Source organism: Lagopus leucura, unplaced genomic scaffold, assembly GCF_019238085.1.
Source record: "Lagopus leucura isolate 7727_CA_CO unplaced genomic scaffold, USGS_WTPT01 Super-Scaffold_100012, whole genome shotgun sequence".
NCBI classification, from domain to species: domain Eukaryota; kingdom Metazoa; phylum Chordata; class Aves; order Galliformes; family Phasianidae; genus Lagopus; species Lagopus leucura.
In genome coordinates, this window is record NW_024962267.1 from 15277235 (window position 1) to 15297675 (window position 20441).

The 20441-nt window shown below is 36.0% G+C and overlaps 1 protein-coding gene across 7 annotated transcripts in view; it reads left to right on the top strand.

Moving 5' to 3' along the window:
- The window catches only part of TFPI (tissue factor pathway inhibitor), a 211789-nt gene that overhangs the window by 190880 nt on the left and 468 nt on the right, over nt 1-20441 (top strand). For 4 of the 7 annotated variants that reach the window (XM_042874827.1, XM_042874829.1, XM_042874828.1 and 1 more), the window contains 7 exons: nt 2900-3100; nt 5173-5211; nt 6634-6810; nt 8076-8171; nt 8660-8755; nt 14962-15144; nt 15502-15626. In XM_042874827.1, the coding sequence (XP_042730761.1) occupies nt 2900-3100; nt 5173-5211; nt 6634-6810; nt 8076-8171; nt 8660-8755; nt 14962-15144; nt 15502-15626 (917 nt within the window). Of the gene's footprint in view, nt 1-2899; nt 3101-5172; nt 5212-6633; nt 6811-8075; nt 8172-8659; nt 8756-9378; nt 9530-14961; nt 15627-20441 lie in introns of those variants that run through there. The other 3 variants (XM_042874832.1, XM_042874831.1, XM_042874833.1) reach the window with 3 other exon arrangements.

The following is a 20441-nucleotide window of genomic DNA, read 5'->3' on the forward strand; positions in this document are numbered from 1 at the left end:
TTACAAAAGGAATTTCTTTCTCTTTAACCTTGACGTACAGAAATGCCTTTGTTGTTTGAGGGCCTACCAGTATTCTATTACATTTTGTTGCCACGCAATTGGTGACAGCACAAGGGCAGTCTGGCAAGGCAGCTTCTGATGTTTGTGTTTCATTGAATTCCTCCGTGTGGAAAAAGTGGCACCCATTGACATGGATGGACTCTTGCTGAATGTTTATGGAGACCAAGCACTGGATATGAGCACAGTGAGGTGTAGTGGGTAATGCATTTCAGTAGTTCCAACAATGACAGTGGTCACCTCTGTAGGTACAGATTTCAAGAGCATGGCATGCAGACTTTTCTTCATTGCTGGTGAAAATGCATAACTAATGATGGAGACTATGTTGACAAATGTTGTTTTTAGCTGAGAATTTGCTCTATCAACTGCTGTTGTGCTCTTTGTATCTGTTGTATTTTCCGTGGAAATAAATAGGAGGCATTAGTTTCAGACCAACCTCCGTATTTTGTGCATGTGAAATATGTGCAGGCACATTTGTATCTATGTGAATTGATGGCCAAATACTCATGTTTGCCTTCTCTTCTGTTGTTTCTTTCTGAGAAAGAAACCTACTTTTATGTCATTCATGGTGAGTTAAGTGTTCCTAGGTGTAAAGTAGTGGGGAAAAACTCTGGCCCTGTTCCCAGACTCAGGATTGATTCAGTTTTCATAAATCTTTTTGAGACTTCTTTCCATAGAGTCACTTGGTTATTGTTCAGGTGGAGAGGGCATGGCCTTCTGGGGCATCACGGGGTACTTATTTTAGTTAAAGTATGGCTAACTTTCTAGCACTCCTAACAAAATAAATGCCTTTGCTGATTCATTAGTTGCAAAAAGTGCTATAGAAATAGTCGTTACGTTTGCAGCAGGTGTCAGTATATCTGACAGTGGTAACAGCGTCAGTGACTGCAGAGGGAAAGCCTGAGAAAGTAAGCAAAACAATAATTTAGTTTTGTGGTTTTGGTGGGAACTAAGCTTGGAGTCCAGAAAGTTCCTAAGATAAACTGTACCAAGCCATCTGTTCATCATCTTTGTATAATTTTGCAACTATGCTTGCACATTATTTCTGTTTTGATAGCCCAGAACATTGGAGGGGCAAAATGTAGCAAGCAAAATGATCTAACATAACCCCATGTCTGCAATTCTAGTCATAAGTTTTCACCATGTCTTCTAGAATGGACTGAGTCTCTGGCATAGGTCATTTATGAGGTATTATTGCTTGTGTGCCAAGAAAATAACGTTTATAAACCAGCTGCCAAGCCATATCTGTCCCCATTTGAGTTGGATTGGTTTCTGTGCAGCTCTAATTGTTTGATGTTAGCCTTTTAGAAATTAATCCAAATGTTACTTACACTTCTCATGTTCTGGAGGCATTTTTCACCCTTTTATTGATTAAGGGGATTCTGAAGTTTCATTTTCAATGTATCAACTTTTATATCTGAGCATTTTCAAGTCCCTTCCAAAAGGACTCTCTATGTTGGAGAACTTTAGATCTTTGGAATCACTTGTGACATGTAAATCTTGATTCTTCAGGATGATCTAGATAAGAAAATAAGCAAAATTCAGAAATCTGTTTGGTAAGCTGAACTCCATAGGAATTTTAATGAAACTCCTGTCTCTTTAATTCATTTAATGCATCCACATTTTGTATTAGAAAATCTTCAATAATATTTTTAAATTTGTCTTCCTGACTTTGGAATCTGTAAATATAATTTCACTAATAAGGAAGTAGCTTATTTTAGGGACTGATTATTTTGAAATTAGACATCAGTCTGTCAATTGTCAGTTTTAAAAATAGAAGATAAACTATCTGCTACATTTTATCTCAGCTGTGCATTTCATTTAAAGATTTCATAATAAGGACAATTTTAGGCATTAAATCTAAATAGCCACAGAGTGGGGTAGCTAATAATGTTTATTTCTGTGGATTCTTTTAGTTAAAAGTGGAGACTTACTCTTGTTAGCAAGAGGAAGCGCTGTAATGTTCCTGTAAAACTTGCCATCACTGTTTTCCCCTCCTTTCTGAGCAATTGTGTATAGTGCTACTTTTGCACATGCACATTAAGACACATTACTGTTCTGATCAGCTCTGGCAGAGTGAGGGAAAGATTTCAATTCTGTTCTTGTTGCTATTGCAAATATATAAGCTCTACAAAGCTTTCAGAATCCTCTAGGGTAAAAATGCTTCCTTTTGTTTACGCAAAGCAGGAAAAATTGGTTTTTTTTTGTTTTTGTTTTTTTTTTTAATACTTGAAAGATCTAATGCAAGAACAGCAAGATCAAAGAAATTCAGACGATATGATAACCTTTTGGTTATACCAGATGGGTTTATGTGCCAGTAACGTTCAATCTGGAAGGGGAATGGTGCCCTCTGCAGGGTTGTCTTGCCACACTGTTTATGAGAATTTTCCATGAGCAGTGTTTGCTATTAGATATGCATGGGAGGGAGAGAGCACAGCAGACGCTCTTTCTGCCTTTCATTTATGCAAGGATAGTCAGTGTGTCTTTGGGAGCTGCCAGAATTTTCTCAATGTATTTGTTGTTCAGAATTTTTTGCGAGCTCCTGTGAATAAATCACTATCTGTAGCTGTTCTAGAGAGTTCTGATAAGGACTGAAAGTTTAGAACATGAGCTCTTTTGGTTGATAACTGTAACCATTTTTCTATTTGATTGAATGGAACTGTTCTTCCAAAGGAGATGATGACCTTCTTTTTACATCTCTGTTTAATTTGTTCAGAGCTTTACACATGTATATTAGCAAGTGTTTTTCTAGCAGAACAGGCAAGCAATCTGATTTTGAACTTAAATTCTACAGTGAAGCAATCCGAGTCCATAACAGTTGTCCTTTTTCTCTTTATCACAGGTGTTCCTTTACCACCACTGAAACTGGGGCATTCAGACTGTGCCCTGAAAGCAGATGAAGGTCCTTGCAAAGCAATCCACGTGCGCTTTTACTTCAACATTCAAAGCCGTGAGTGTGAAATATTTGAATATGGTGGATGCCACGGCAATGCAAACAACTTTCTAACTTTGGAAGAATGTCAGAACAAATGTGTGGTAACAGGCCAGTACCCATTCTCTTCTTCTTCTTCTATAGGTTCTTCTAGCTGTTATCCACAAACCTTATGCAGTTTGTAAAGTTCTGGTTAATATGGTGATGGGATGTTTCTAATTCTGATGTTCCCAATTATTATACTGTGTTCCAGTCATCTGAATTATTTTAGATTCTGCGAGCAAACATTCTGGATTTGGAAAGATAAATTGTGATTTTCTAGCTGATCTGTGAAATAGAGAGCAGTGCAAGAAAGCTTATTTTCTGTCTAGGGTCATGTTTTGAATAAGTTGTTAAAATGAAACTGATTTTGACACTGGGTTAAACTGGTGGTTAGCACATTAATTGCTTTGAAAATGTCACACCCAATTTCTCGTTCTACATTTCTGCTTCTTTAGAAGCTGATAGAGCCGTAAAAAATCTTGAACATCTGCTATGATTCAGCAAAATTGGAACTGCAATAATAATTCTTTTAAAATGTCAGATACAGCTGTTGGACTTAAAAGATCTGTTTTGTTGGAATTGAATTAATCATTAGAAAGAGGAAAATGATAAACAAAATATACAACTGTAATTGCTGTTTTTGCAGTTAGAAATGATGGTAATAATTATTTAAGGCCTTCAGCATTGTGAAGGTTTTACAGAGAAAAGGAAGCAGGTTTTCTTTCTTACCTGTAAAGATTGAGCCAAAATAGTATGGTTGAATAGAGCACAAACCTCAGTGCTGAACTGAACTGGTACAGAAATCAAAGAGCCTTCATATCACTGATTCGATTTATTTTCTTGTTAAAATCTCAGATATTTCTAGAATTGCAGATTAGTATACAAAATTAATGCAAAAATGACATTTGCTCCTTTTTCTTCTTATTTCTGCAGATCTGACTGTCTAAAATTCTAGCTGTTGATGCTGTTCAGAAACTGAGCCCTGCAATATTTAAGAGCAAATGTCCCTGTGCTGTCTAGAGCACAGCTTATAGTCAGTAGTAGGTTTCAAGATTTCATTTATTACAGCCTATACACTAATTCTGCCATGTCTGTATTTTGGTTGTTTTCTTCAATCAGAATATGCCACTTCTAACTGGGGAAAGCAGAGATTTAGTTCTTGAGGTTTAGAAGACAGGAGTTGGTCTTGCCTCCCAAGCAGGCTGAAGCATCCACCAAACTGAATCTAAAACACATACCTTTAACATTTCCTTATCATCATTCAATTGAAGGTTTCTGGCTAGAGAAACCGATGTCCCTCCTCTACTTAATCCAGATTGGGCTGATTTTTCAGTAGGAATTAATATTATTTATTCTGTATGTTTATGTATGTAGAAAACGTACCCCCATCAGAATTTAATGGTGATATTTTAGTAGCATTCAAGGAAAATGTAGTTTTATTATATAATATATAGAATTTCTACCCAAAAGATTTGTTTTGAAAATTTAATGCAGATGATGTTTCTGGAAATTTTTTGTTTGTTTTATGAAAATTAAAAATTACACAAAGTGTAAGGATGAGGATTGCAGAAGTATCTTATGTTACTGCTTCCATAACAAGGAGGAGCATAACAGCAATTCAAGTTTTTCCAGAAAGAATTGTTTTCAACCTTGTGCTTTAATATCATAAACAACACAACGAACACTTAACTCTGACTGTATGTGGCATAGCAAAAGGAACTACCATGTGAGAGGTTGTTAACTAGATCTTCTCTGAAGCTGCTGGCAGTATCAATAGCTACCAACGTTGGGCTAAGCAACCTGCTGATTAAACGTCTCTTGAGGAATAAGGTCATATAATTCAGGATTCTGACTCCAGTAACATGAGGAATTTGCCAGTTCAATTCAATATGGGCACAACTCCACTATTTTCCATATCCTCTAGTTTCAAGTATATCAGTTCTTCCCACGTGAGAAAACAGTAGTTCAGTCCTTTGTACCAAGATTTTGTGCTACTTCCATAATAAAGAGAATAAAGAAAGGGAACATGTATTATATTCTTATCTGCAGTGCTCATAGTCACTGTGAAGCATTTTGGTTTTACAGGTGAGACTTTACATGATTGTTTTTATTAAATATTTTTCTTTTTATTTATATTGCAGAATTGCCTCTGGAGGTGATGCTAGCAAAAATTAAGAGAGGTAATTATGTTTACATAAGTCTTAGAAAAAACACAATAAGGTATTTAGCTGCTTTGGGTAGATTATGTATTGTTCCAAGCTGTCTCCTAAGCAGAACAGCATTGTTTATACTAAGGTGAGCTATCTAATCTTTGCTCATTTTCATCAAAGATTTGGAGGACAGCTACAGACACTGGTCACTCTCTTCTTAAAATAAGCTTGTTTTCTTCAGTAATAAGAGAAGGGAGAAAAAATTCAAATATGATGTGGAACCTTTTCTTGTGTGTTCTGAGAATAACCTGAATACTTGCTCTGCCATTAGCAAAAATAGATAAAATCACTCTGTAACAAAAATTAAATATTTTTAATAGATACTTAGTTAAAAATAAAGGCGTTAGGATGAACTTAATTACAACTCTTTTATCTATTCAAAAAATGTTAGGGACTTCAAATTAATTGTTCTAAGAATGTTTTTATTAAAATGGTAGTCTTCTGCACATTGTTTTAGCCTCACTTTTCTGTTAAGTTTCATGTGTACGGTGGTTCATGTCACACCTGACACGATTATTTCATAAGTTGACTAAAGATACTTTTCTCAGCAAGTGAGGTAAGTCGAGCATCGTATTTCAAAGTATCTACCAGCAAGAATTTGAGAATACCTCCAGATGGGTTTTATTACTTCTGTGGTGATTTTAAGAGGATATCTAGAAATAAAATGGAATGCATTGAGAAATCAGCATTTGAGGGTTATTGTACAACTTTTTTTTTCTTTGCTGCCAGAGTGCTTGGTATCATGTCTGATTATTTAGTCATATTATGCAGTACTCTTTTATTGAATTTTTCGTGATATTATAATTAGCCATTGCAGATTAGGAGCTGAGACTAAAAAATGGTACTTGGAGTAGTTGCTTTGCCTCCTGGTTTCTTACAACCTTTTAAAGGAATAGGCAATTCCAGACAAAATGTATTTATTTTTTTTTAAACTACTATTTCCTTTTTCCTTTTATTTTAAGATTGCCTTCTGTGTAATTCACACCAACATTGATTAAAGCAACTACATAAGTGGAAAGAATATGTACTTAGGTTCAAATGATCTGGTTTTAAATTAGAATAAAACTTAATTTTAATCTTAGAGCTTCCTTTTAGGAGAACACTTAAACAATACTCAACAATACTCATTATCCAAGGTATAATTTACTGGTTATTTGAAAAAAAGAAAAGCAATGAATATGTCCTATAATATTCTAGCACAGTGTTGCAGTGTTATATAGAGAGAACAAAAGCAGTACATTAGAATTGCATTTATTTTACAGATGATCTCTATTCTAAAGTGACTTAAGTTTATTATGTCAGCTTCCTCCAACTCTATTGTTGTCTTACCATCTGGTGTATTTTGTTTTTTTTTCTTCCCTCACCCTGTTCATCATTTACCTTGATTCACAGAAAAGCCCAACTTCTGTTATCAAGAGAAAGACCCTGGAATCTGCCGAGGCTTTTTTTCCAGGTATTTCTATAACAAAGAGACAAAAATATGTGAAATATTCAAGTATGGTGGGTGCCTTGGAAACCAGAACAACTTTAGGAGTTTGGAAGAATGCCAGACTACCTGCCAAGGCAACTGTAAGTTGTTGTCTTCGTTATTCTTAGTTTTATTCTTGTATAAACAGCATTGTGTTTTGAAGGTGTTTATCATGGGAAAAAAACCACGGCTTAGGAGGCTCTGAAATGGCAATAAATTACACCTGAAATTCACACAGTTATGTATTTTTAAAAACACATACAAAAATGAGAAATGTAAAATCAAAAGGAAAATTCTATTAAAAATGGTATATACAATTAATTTTAATGAATATTCCAGGAATCTCCTACCTTTTTTATTTTTCTCATGGTAGTTGATTACCCTCATATATTGTAATTCTATAAATCCCTGCAAAAGTGTGTATTAAACCTATTGTGTAAGAGGGAACTCCATTCAGTTTCATAAATCTTCATACTATTTAATATATCTAAGTAAACCAATGCAGACAGATGAAGTAATTGAAGTAACATCAGTTTCTACTAAGGAAGTGATTTGGTCCACAATGAGTACTGCTTCCTCTTGTACCTTGTCATTAGAGCATCTCATTTCTCCACTGTACTTGCTATTAGGGGACTGATGTTACAAAAATGCTTTCTAGAGCAGTCATCTAGGAAAATATGTTGTGAAAATATTGATACCTACACTGAAGACAAAGTCATTGTGGTAATAGAGATTATAAAGACAGAGAAAGACAGAATGGAGAAGTGGATCTGCTCCAGTTGCATCCACAGAAGGCCTTTTTTTTTTTTTTTTTCCTTTTTTTTTTTTTTATAATCTAAGATATGCTAGCTGCTTGGCCTTATAATGCCATAAAATATTTGCATGTATATATTTGAACCCATACATCTGAATATACTCCTTTCAAAGAGACCTTGTGAGGAAAAGATTTTTTAGTTACCCTACCATGGGTTGCTACCTTCCCACCAAAGAACAACAGCAAACCTGGCTGTCAGTTCTGAATGATTCAACTGTGCAGCTTGGGCTATGAAACAGCAACTTTGACCCAGATCATTCTTCTGCTTCGCTGTCCTTCTTGTTCCTGTGAATTGTTGTGTATCAGAATACAGTAACCTTTCCTAACTCCTCTCTGCTTCTCAGGGTACTGGGTTGTAATTCATGGGATGGATACATTCCCTCACCCACAGCCTCCAGGAGGATGAGGAGCCATTGCTATACTGCTACAGTTTAAAAAGAAAATGTTTTGTTGAAAAAAAATATATATTTTTTTGCTTTAATGATACTTAAACTTTAATGCCTTTTCCTGTGTGTGATTTTCCTCATTATTTTCCTTTCATTTTTCATTTAGCAAACTTACTGTCAGTTGTTCCAGATGAGGAGCATCCTGACCTTATGAACAATAGCTCCCCAGAGGAAGAACGCAATCAGTTTCCTGGGATTTTTGGTAAGAATTTACTTTTGCTGTTGATAGTTGTTGGTTTTTAATGCAAACTCTCCTCACATTGTCCACTCCTTTAATTGTTTAGTTGAGGATTTATACATCAGTTGAAATAGATAAGCATAATGAACCAGGAACATTAGAGCTAGCTTTGTGGCCATTTTTGTTATAAAGAATACATATTTTGAAAACGTACCATCACTGCAAAATGTCTGCCAGTAATATAACAACCGTACCAAACCATGTTTAATTTAAATCACACATAAATAAAATGAAAGAAGAAAAAGAAATCCTACCTAAAGTTGCTTTAAAACATAAGTTTCCTCTGCCTTTGGGACTTGAAGGAATGCTGTCTTGTAGTAGTATTAATAACAGCATGGAACAATTCAGATGGGTACTAATTACAGTTTATTTTCAGTACTTTGTTGTGTCTAGATAGCCTATCACTTACTGTTTCATCCCCCTCCTGCCTTTTTTTTTTCTTTTCCTTTTAGTAAATTTGTTGCCAACTACACCAAATGAGGAAGAGTCCCATATTGTGAACAGTAGTTACCAAGAGGAAGAGCGCAAGCGGTTTCCCAGTTCTTTTGGTAAGAATTTCCTTTTGCAGTTCTTAGCTCTCAGTTTTATCTGTGCTCTTGATTTCTTTTCCATTTCCACTTTTTTTCCAGTGTATCTGAGACTAAAGAATTGGTTTTGATCTGTGTCAATTGTTTTGGTCAGCAGGGCAAGTCAAAGTGAAGAAATGTATTTCTGCTTATAAATCTTCTATAGATACCAGACAGTGAAATACTGATCACACCTTGTCCTGTTCTGAAAGTGTGGTGCTTCCTGGAAGTGTCATAGACACAAAGCATTAAAAAGATCAAAAGCAAAAGCAGTGATGCAGAAATCTTTTAGTCAAAATGAATATTTCTGTGGGGTTCTAACTGGCAGGTGATTTAAAGCTCATTTTACAAATTAAGAAAGAATCATTCTTGCAATTTGGGATATACAAAATGTATTTATCATAACACATTTTTACCGTTGTTAAGGCTATATTAAACTCAGCTCTTTGTTTGATTATAATCAAGGTGAGTGTGAATGAATTTCATGTCTACTTCAAGGTGTTGTTGCACTACTATATAGTATAATTTCCACTATAGATTGCTGGTATTTGCTCACACTGTACAGCTGGATTGAATTTGAGGCATATCATTTTTATGATCCACAGTTATGCAAGAGGAAACAAGAAACAATTGGGAAAAGACTGAGCATTCTTACCAAGTATTTCTGTTTGTTCTTTTATTGCATTTACTCTTACTTGTACTTTTGGGGGTTGAATGATGGTTTACAGATTGATCAGTGCTTTTGTGTATTATGCATTCTGTAAGATAATGAGCATGTGGAATAACATTTCTGTGCTCTTTGATAGAATCATGTCTAACAAAGTTTGAATGTGTGTTATATTCTATTTTTTTTTTTTTTTGCTTGTACTGTGATAATGTACAGTTGGTTTGAGGTAAGTTTCTGAAATAGCTGAATTTTTTATCACATACAGAACATCAATGCACTCTGATATTAAAATGACTGAATATAAAACAATAAGCCTCTTGGCAGCTTATTTTATTGAAAAATTTTTGCATAATTTAAGACCTGGGAATAAAGCTACTGATACAAGATTGTACCTGCTCTCAGATTTTTACTCATAATATGAACCTCCAGATCCACAAAGCAACTAACCTATAAAAGCAAAGAGGCATTATTCACTGTGTTTTCTCTGAGAAAACTGGAGGGAAAAAATGAAAATGTTCTTGGTTATATCAGCAATGGTGAATTTCAAGGTAAAGCAAATTTGGGGAGGGTAAGAGACTGGAAGGTTAGTGCAAGAAAGGCTGCAGTACAAGGGTAGATGGAGTCAGTGTAGCTGGGAAACATGAAATTAGAAGGATTGATGAAATTCAATGGAAAATATGAAGACCTTTCTTCTCTACTTCATAATCTTTGTCTTGCACTGGGCAGCATCTGAAGCTGCAAAGTAGAGCTGTTTCACATAAATATGCACTTTCCGTAGCCCTCTGTGAGGGATGAGAATATAGTTGTACGCATAAAAGGTTCAGATGGGCTCCTTGAGATGGAGTGTCTGATTCTTGTCTTCTCAAGTACAGATGAAGTATCTGATCGGCTACCAAAACATGTTTTGTGTGTCTGTTGGTCTGGCTATGTGTTTTCTTTTTTTTGAAATACTTGACCGCCATTAAAAAAAGAATTCCAAGGACTTGTCAATTTGAGAACACCTCACCATACAACTGAAATGATTTTTCTGTTGATTTCAAGAAAAAATATGTATTACTTTTTAGATAATAGATTTAGATTAATTTGATATCATAATATCATTTAATATATTTCCAGCAAAATTCTTCATCTTCAGAAGATTAAGTTCTTCCTAGGCCAAAAGAAACTGGTGTTTTGGCATGTAAACATAAGACTAGTGCTCTCTCCCAGCAATTGGCTTTCTTGCAGAGAGTCAATATATTTCTGATATCATCTAAAACAGATTCTAGGGATTTGAAAGTGAAGACAAGAATCAAGACTCTTATTTCTAGATCAAGTGAAGTGACCTATGGAAATTAAGGGTGTATATTATGTTCAGCTTGTGAAATCTAAGCGGGATGTAAGATCAAATGTCAGCTTTCCACTCAGTAAGTATGGAATGGCAAAAAGAAGCAGCTCCTGTTATTATTTTTTAAAGTCAGGACCATATCTTTTGCTGATAGAAATTGACACAGCTCTGTTTGCTTTAATGAATCTGCACCAATTTATGCCTAGAGAATACTGTTAAGTGGAGATTACTCATTATTGTTTGTAGCAGTTTCTGTACTTGAAGAGTGTTTTTTATCCCTCTGCTGTAACTGGAATGAGAATCTGAAGTCTGAAGTTTCATGTATGCCACAGTACTGTGTTGAGTGAAAGAGCATAGAGTAAGTCTTATTTTCATCTAGCTCATGAAGATCATTTCAAATGTCTTTCATATTATAATTAATTAACAGTTCATTGTCACACATTTCAACCCCAGCTAAGCCTGAGATAAAGCGCTTTTTGTTGCAAATTCAATTTGAGATTTTTTTTATAAATATGAATCTATATCTAAATGTAAATGTTTCATAAATTCCTAAGTATCTCTTGTTTACATCTGAGGGAGGCTGTCTGGGATTCAAGAAAAGGCATTATTTTAAGAATTGTATTTTAAACTGTGAGCTTTAAAACATTTCTGGGTAGCAACGTGTAGGAAGCTATTGGATGTCATTTCCCTATATGAATTCTAAATTATTTTTTGCCATGCCCGTTCATGACCTGACTTTTATCACATATTTTTTGCAAATAATATGCATAGCTAATCTGAGGTTATGAGCTTGGTACTGGATATTTAAAACCTATTTAAATGAGATATTTTGGATAAATGGAACAGGATGAGCACAAGCATGAAGACAGTCTTATGGCCTTGTTGATGTCAGTGCAAATATTGGTTTGATTTTATACAAAATGAATCAAATGCCATAGGATCAGCCACGTGACTCCATACGTAATGAAGTTAGAAAGCGTTTCCTGACATTTGTTAAATTGTGGTTTTGTCTGATCCAAAAGATGTTGATGTGTTGTTATGTGAAATGTAATGAATAATGCTAAAGGCGGTGTAAAATGGTATCGGTAAAGCACAATCCAAATTGAGAGCAAAGTACATTTAAGAACAAAACAAAACAAAACACTTCTATCTGGACTAATCTCGCAATGAAGTTGGCATCTATAATTAACTTACACAAATTTAATGATTACATTAGGGGAAAATAATTCTGGTAGTGGAATATGTGTTGGCAGTTTTTGTTTGTTTTTACTGTTTTTAATGTATATCCCTTAGTCTGCAATTTTGTCGTTTGTAGGATTTGATCTTTTTTTTTTCCTCATAGTAAAGCTTGGAGTTAAAAAAAACCATTCCAACAATTTTCAGAATTTTGCTGTATGACAAAATTAAGAGGTTTTCTTCATGAGTTGATTGCTTCTGTCAGTGTGAAGAATATGTAGTTATTTTGCAGATGAGCAGAAATAATGTTATAGCGTCTTGGGCATTTTTCTGGTGATCTAGACAATAATGTCATTTTTAGGAACAATACAAATTTAGAAACAAAATACAATACGTAATCTTTAGAAACAGGAAGTCTGAAAAGTATTTGGATGCCACTCTGCCAGTTGCTTTATACATACTATAAACAGTCCTTACTTACCGGTTACCAAAGCTCCAAAACTTCAGTTGGTGACAACACCTGCACGAGGGGACTTGGGAATCTCTCTAGAAAATCCATGCACCAGAAAAGGAGTTAATATTACAAGTGTATATTTAAATTCTATTACAATTAACAAAACAATTTAACCCCCTTCATCGCTGGAAAGCCTTTGTATTGCTATAAAATAGGTAAGCACGTTTTGTTCTGTTGGGTTGATTTTTTTTTTGATGTTTCAAAGAATTTCTTTTGAATATTAGTTTCTTTCCAGCCACAGCGTCATTACTTCTAGGCACAGGAGTTCCCAGAGAGCCAATACCAAAACCAGCAGTTGTCAGTTTATCTTCCATCTGCATTATAAATAGGACAGTAGATTTGATATCCATTCTAGGCATGTATTCTGGATCAAAAATAAACTTCACATTCTGCTATAATAATGTCACAGGTAATACAGGGAAATTAATTAGTGCTGATTTCATAACTTGAAACTAGCTTTATCTGTCTTGAAATACCATTTCATGATTCAGTTTTTGTGTTTGCGACGTTGTTCTGGAATAGTACACTATTGCTAATGTGGCTTTGAATATATTAATAATTTAATTTGCCTGCCTTCTGTAAGTTACCTTTTTATTTCTTTTTTTTTGCAATTTTTTCATGTTTTTTTTCACCACGCCAGTTCAGCTGTTATACTTAGCAAACAAGCCTTTTTCATAAGATATGTACGAGACAAATATAAAGTGTAGCGTATTCTTCTCTGTGTTTTTTGTTTTTTTTCCTTTTCAGCCTCTTGAATTGCTCAAGTTAATTCATAACTTCTTGCTTTCAGTAACTCATCTGCTTCCCACTTATCTGAAAAGCAGGATGCCTCATGCTCTGTTGTAACCCAAGTTATTTCCTAAAATTTTCACTTGGTCTTTCCTCTGAAGAACTTTTGCTGGCTACGTGGCTTTCTAACTTCAAGAACACGATTTAGTTAGCTTCACTTGTCCTTTTATGCAATCAGACTTCAACTATCTCAACTCTGAAGCTTCTTTAAGGAAAATGGTACTCCTTCAGATCCCTCGTAATTATTGATACAATGGTTCCTGTTAGTCTTTTTGTGTTCTGTACAGCAACCATACGTCAGTTGTGCTTTTGTTTATGAGTCTCTCCATGATGGTAGATAACAGTTTCTCCAGACTTGGGAATTCTGGAATAGGTGAACTGCTTGAATTTGCCCCATGCACAGGTACTTCAGTTAAGTCAGGGTATTTAAGTTCTCACAATTTCACTTGCAGCAACACTGAAGAAACAAAACATCAGCCTTCTGTGAATGGTAAAAACTTAACAGCAGCACTAAAATCACCCGCACTGCAGTTGCTTTGAGCAGTTAAATCTTTGCATTCAATTGTTGGCTTTTCTGCAAGTTAGAAGCATTTTCTTGATAACTCCTTGGTGTTCTCCAGTAGAACAAATTTTATTACTTAGGTCAAGCTTTCTATGGTCATACAAAACAACAACAACAAACAAACAATAAGGTATTGAATCTTAAGTAAAAAATGCTATCCATGTACATCATTCCAAAAGTAATGCCTCCTTTATTTCCTTGGAAACCACAATTGCTACAAAGAGCACAATAGTGCTAGTTGGTAGAGCAAATTCTCAGCTATAAAACTATTTTTCAGCGTAATCACCACCACTGGCTATGTGCATTTTCATCAGCAATGAACAAGAGCCTGCATGCAGTGCTTTTAAAAATCTCCACCAGTGAAGATGACTTGCTATTGCCACCACTAAAAAGCACCACACAATGTCTCACTGTGCTTGCATCCACTGTATGGGGCTCCAGAATCATTCACAAGTATCAATGAATGTCAATCTGTACCATTTTTTCCGCAGGGAGAAATTCGGTGTCACACCTTATGTCATACACACTTCCATGTCAGAAGCCATTTTGTCAGACTGTCTCTCTGCTGCCATCTGTTGCATGACAACAAAATGTGACAAAATATTAGTTGGAAGCTTCATCCTCTGGTGCCACACCACTAACATTCATCTCTGACATAGTGGGCCAACAGAATAAAATAGGACGCATTACGTTCAGAGCAGCCCTTCTGTATGATTTCAGAATATCTGAAATGTCAGTAATTTGGAAAGTTCAATCCTCGATTATCATCAGTATTTACCATTTTTTTTAAAGCTGTCCTGATTTCAGTTCTTTCATATTTTACAAGCATATCCCTCCAATTGAATTTGAATATTATCTCCTACCACAGAAATGTTGATTTTATCTAAATGCATATTAACCAAACCTAGCTTTCAGGTAAGATTTTGTTTGCTTTTTTAAGTGAAAGAGAGAATAATATTTGCTGTTATTTTTCATGGTCATAAAATAACAAACGCTGATGCTCCACTATCCTGGATTTTCAGAAGGACAGAATTAAATTTGCCAGTAAATTTCATATGTTTCAAGGTTCTGAAAGCTTCAGTTCTCATGTAAAATATCAGCATAACAAAAACATGACAGTGGTGTATAACCTTGTTTTTTCTGGTATTTCTAGAACCACCTCCTGTCCCTTCTTTGTGCATGACTCCTATGGATAGAGGACTTTGTAGAGCTAAAGAGACCAGGTTTTTCTTCAACTACTCAACTAGAAGATGTCGTCCATTTACCTACAGTGGTTGTGGTGGGAATGAAAATAATTTCACCTCCAGGAAGTCATGTTTAAGAATTTGCAGGAAAGGTATGGGAACTGATATTGCCACAGACTGTCACAAAAGGCAAGTATTATGCATGCTGTAGGCTGAAATAGTCTTGCAATTTTTAGTAGTAAGTACTGACCTGATAGAATGTAATAGCTGAAAGTACTGGCAAAGTGCAACTGGTAATCAGAAGAGAGAGCTAGAGAGAGAAGGATGGACACTAAAATACTGTGTACAGAACCGGCTGCTTAACATTGGTCGGGCATATGAAGACTTTGGGTAAGAACGAATGTTCCTTTTTCTTTTCTCAAGGATGTTTCTTGAAAACAAGACTGGTCTCATTTTGGATTATCGTGAATGTTAGTCATCCAGTCTTAACTTTGTCATTTTACCTTCAGGATTCCTTAAAAAAAAAAGATGGAAGAAGATTAATAAGAATCAAGAAAAAAAAGAAACAGTCGCTAAAGACTATGGGAGAGGAAATCATCCATGGAAGAACACAGCTTTAATTTGTATGAAAATGGGAAGTAAACTGCTATTCACCTGTGAATGAAAGCCTTTAGAATACACCATTTAAATATATTTAGTGTACTAATTATTTTGATTGCATTTATTAAGCTGTTTATGTTTTTATTATGTATGCCTCATTTGTGTTAATAAACGTTACCTTGTACTTTCGAAAAGAGCTCTTAAAATGCAGTTTGACAATATAATTACTAAAGCTGAAACAGGACATAATGGGCTATGTGGGTGTAGAACTCATGATTAGAAAGTAGGAAAGGTTCCAATTTACTTCTTTTCCCCATTCTTTTCTGACATCTATTTTGATCTTTAAAAAAATCTTGTCAAAGAGTAATCACTTGTCATACACCATTATTTCAATCCTAGATTGAAACAGATCTATTGCTTAAAAGAGGAAATAAACACTCTGTTTTAAAGAGATTTATTTTAGGTTATGCAAGACAGATGTAACTCTATTGAAGTGCATAGAATTACACTGTTGTGCAATGAGTGTGAATTGAAATGAAATGAACTCATTGAAACCGTTAAGAGAGTATTACAGTTGTGAATGTATGAAACGATGTGACAGATATTTATAAAAATTTTAAATATATTTGCTAGGTTCATCGATTTTTATCCTTGTTACTGAAGTAGACGGGTGGCTAGCAAGTTAATAATCTGTAGAAATACATGTTCTTACTAAAAAAAAAAAAAAAAAAGAAAATGAACAAAAACCAGAACAATTCCTGTTCATGGATGAGGAAATCCATACATTTTCTTCAGATGTAATGGTACGTATGCTTTCCAGGAGGCTTTGTTGGTTTGGGGGTTCTTTTGTTTCTGTTTTTGTTGGTTGGTAGTTCTTTTGTTTTCCTTGTTATTGTACGCTTTGCTTGTTTATTTTAAGACTGACATGAGACAGTAGTTCAGTTCCTGCCTTTTTCTAATACACCCCTCTGATCTTGGGTAAATCTAGCAAGACTTTTTTTTAAAGGAAAGCAAAATTGGTTGGTTTCCTCAAAAGGTTCTGGAAGTGCCCTGCAGCCTTCCCTGATACTGAAAATCTTCTGTTATGTATCACATTTTCTCTTGGGGCTGAAGATTACTGAGGATACTTAACCCACCGTTTTTGAGAGATGAAAATAAATTCCTGAAATAGATGTGATAGTCTCAGACACTACAGTAAGGAGCAAGGAAGACAGTGATAGAATATAAATGTTCTGCTGGAGCAACCTGCTTTTGCTTGAGCTCTATGAAATGCATGTGATTTTAGAAAATGTGTTTTCATGTACCCCACGAATTTTGAACTAACTCCCCAAAGAGGATAAGCTTGACTGCTGAAAATGAAAGTAGTTTTGCATTCTGAATTTAAGGGGCTAAGTAAAAGCCACAGATTTTTATACAGAAATTCTCATTTCTGGTGCCCAAATCTTGTAATGACTCTTGATCTAGGATTTATCAAGTGTGATTTGATCTTCCATAAGTCAGTACTCAATGAAATAGAAGATATGCTGAATCCCAGAAAGTGCTCAAGGCCAGCTTGATCTAGTAGAAAATGTGCCTGCTCGTGCCAAGGGGTTGAAACTGGATGATCCTTAAGGTGTCTTCCACTTCAAAAAATTCTGTTGTTCTATGATAAGTGTGTAAAAAAGAACAGATGCGTTTGTAAACATATTGTGTTATGATCTTGTGTCATTTCATGGTAGTATCTCTTTCCTCAGGCTCTGTTTTGGTCAGCAACTTGCGCCTGGCTGCCTGGATTCCACAACTACCAAATCTAACACCGAAGTCTTGGAAAAATCATCCTTTCTGTCCAAGTAGAAACCTGGCTCTGTGGCTGCTTCCTATTCTAAGTCTCCTGCTTGCTGAGTTCTGCAAACTAACAGATTCTCCGTGCCAAGTGTGCTCAGCTGCTTTGTGCTGTCTTCTCTTCCTCCAGAATTGCAGTAGTTAAGGCAGGACTAACAGGTACTCCCCTGTGCCCCCTTACTCATCAGTTATAATACAGTACAGAAACCACACATGCATTTATTCTGTGGTAACAGTAACTGACCAAACGATCATTTGAGGGATCCCTTCTGTCATTGCTGGGACAGAAAAAGACTATTGAGTTATGGTGTCTCAACATTAATTAGCTATGCTAAGAATAGAATGTAAGGCTAACAAGTCACAAGCTACTATGTACATTTTTAATTAACTAGAGTCTGTTAATCTAGAAATTTCATTCCAGTTTCTGCTCTCATTGCTTCGTCACAAGCATATACATTGCTGGGAAACTTCTCCCACATTCTGTGTTGGGAGACAACAAGCTGAAGCTGAAGTGAAGTTGGAGGCTGGATGGTTTTCCATGTGTAACTTGGTATGTGTCCTCAGTTCATGTAGGTGATGAAACAAAATGTCTTTGAGAAATAATTTCACATCTTTTAGCCCCTATTCTTACTATAAGAAGTAATAATAAGAAGTAATAGGCATGCCCTTCTTTTTTCTCCTTTTTACTTTTGCTTTCTATCCCTTGTATCTTTTTTTTTCCCCACACAATAGAAGTTTTCTATCTGCATCTCCTATCCATTTCCTCTTCAAAACTGATAAACTTATTTAGAGTTTAATGATGTTTTCTTGCTCCTAGAATCCATTTTTGAAACATTTTAATGTAGACATAAAGATGACATTTGATGGTATCTTCTGAAAAAGAATCATACTTGGATATACATTTGTAGGTTTTCAGTATTTGAATATGAACTGGTTCACAGGCAACGTATTATCAAATGGGGGAAACTTCCTTTTGAACCCGTGGCGATTCCCATTCGATTACTGAGGCTTTTTTCTCACAGAGCTCTTTTGCCATTTACGGGACCGTGCTGGAGATGGGCAGACAACGTCCCGTCCCCACGGAGAACATCTTTATTGCCGGTTTCCCGAGCCGGCGAGGTCCTTCGGGCCCGATGTAGGGAGAGAGGAGCAGGGGCTCAGCCGGGCGCTAGGTGGCAGCGCCGCACCGCCCCGGGGCCGCCGCAGCCGGAGCGGGCTGGCAGGTGCGGCTCAGCGGCCCCTGCATCGGCGGGGTCCTGGCCTGGCACTGTTGTGCTCTGCTCTGCTCCTTTAGAGCCTGGGAGAGGCGTTTGTAACAACCACAGCGCAAGTTTCATAGGCCCTCATTAGGAAAACTATTTATCCTTCAGCTTCTCCCATCAGATCAAAACTGGTGATAAGAGGTGGAAATAATGTTTCATCCCAGAGTTTTAAGTTTTGGTTGAAGCACAGTCTGCTGTTCCTTAGGCCTCTTTTGAAGTGTTCCCACCCACTGATATTGCTGATAGCAGGGAGTGCTATACGGTGTAATTCACATGCCTTTCAGCCAGAGAAAAGGGGTAGCTGAAGTAGTGTGGGGGCCTGCTGCGTCTTTGAAGTGCAAATTACACCAGCTAAGACGTCTCAAATACCTGTAGAGTAGGAGTAAAAAAGTTTCAGTGACAGCTAAATGAGTATAAGAAATTAGAACTTAAGAAACAAGAAAAGCCCACGCAACTCTGCTGAATTTGACATGCCATATCAAACGTGGTCTATGCAATAAATCTCTGCAATTAATTGAGATGTTGAGCCTGTCTCAAACATACGTACTTAGCTGGAATATATGGATTATTTTCTAGGTTACAGTGTGTAATGTACCATATTACAGCCTCTTACCCAGACCTAATTGCTCTAAAATAATGCAGCCAGGCTCACTTCTAGTGAAATTCCACCACCTGAGGTGACCTTGCTTATTTCAGACAATTTAATTTCCATCACTACTCACAGTCAGATCTAATCCCTGTCTTATTTCTGTTTACATTGTTTAGAAGTTTAGAATGCCACTTCTTCATTCCTTACTGATTATAAATCTCATTCTCCCATTGATGGAAGATGTTAGGAGCACCAGCATTTGCATGTGCCAAATGAGCATTAAATTCATATCCTGCTGTTTTAGTAGCCCCAGAGTGCAATTTCAGAGTTTGTACTGTCCAGTGACCGAGTTTAAACTGTTCTCTTTTTCCCTTTGCTCTCTTTCAAACTTTTGTGATCCTGGCTTGGTTTTTGTTTTTGCTTTGGATTGGGTTTCTGGCTGTTTTCATTTTTGGAAAAAGGGTTTTCAGTGGCCAGATGTGTTCCCTTCTCCATTTTGTATGTTCCACAAATGCTTCTGGTGGTAAAATAGCAGATTAACAGTGGGTACTAAGAAGCAAGTAGAAATACTTCAACTTGTTTCATGAGCAAATTAAATCATTGTGATTTTGATGACCACTTAGAAAACCATGGCTTTCTGGAATGTGTCCCATGCAGGTTACTGGTGTTGTAGGTGTTTTGAGATCAATGCTGCATGATCTCCCCACTTGTTCAGTGTAGCATTGCTGTGTGTACATGGCTTCTATTGATTTGGAGAACACAGATTGCATATGTAGCACTTGTATCAGTTGTTCAAAGAGGAAGCAATAAAAGCTCTCAAGGAAACATTTTTAGGTCCTGATCTAAGCTTCTTTGCAGTTTAAGGATTGTCAGCTGTTCTGCTTTGTCTTGAGCTGTAGCAGTTTTCAAACTGGGCATCTTGTACTTGATGCTTTGAAATCAGTGGTATTTAAATATAGCTGGGGTTCGGTACTGCAATAGTAATGAGCTGCTTTTTTCATATCCTGGGTATTTCAAACACTCATTTACTTAACGTTATACCGAAGCAAAATTACTATATTGAAGTGGTACTTCCCCAGTTTAAGCAAGTGCATAATTTAAATGTGACTCTGCACGGTAGCACAGTTTTTTATTTGATGAACAAAAGTATTTCTCTATACAATTTTCCTGTACTGAC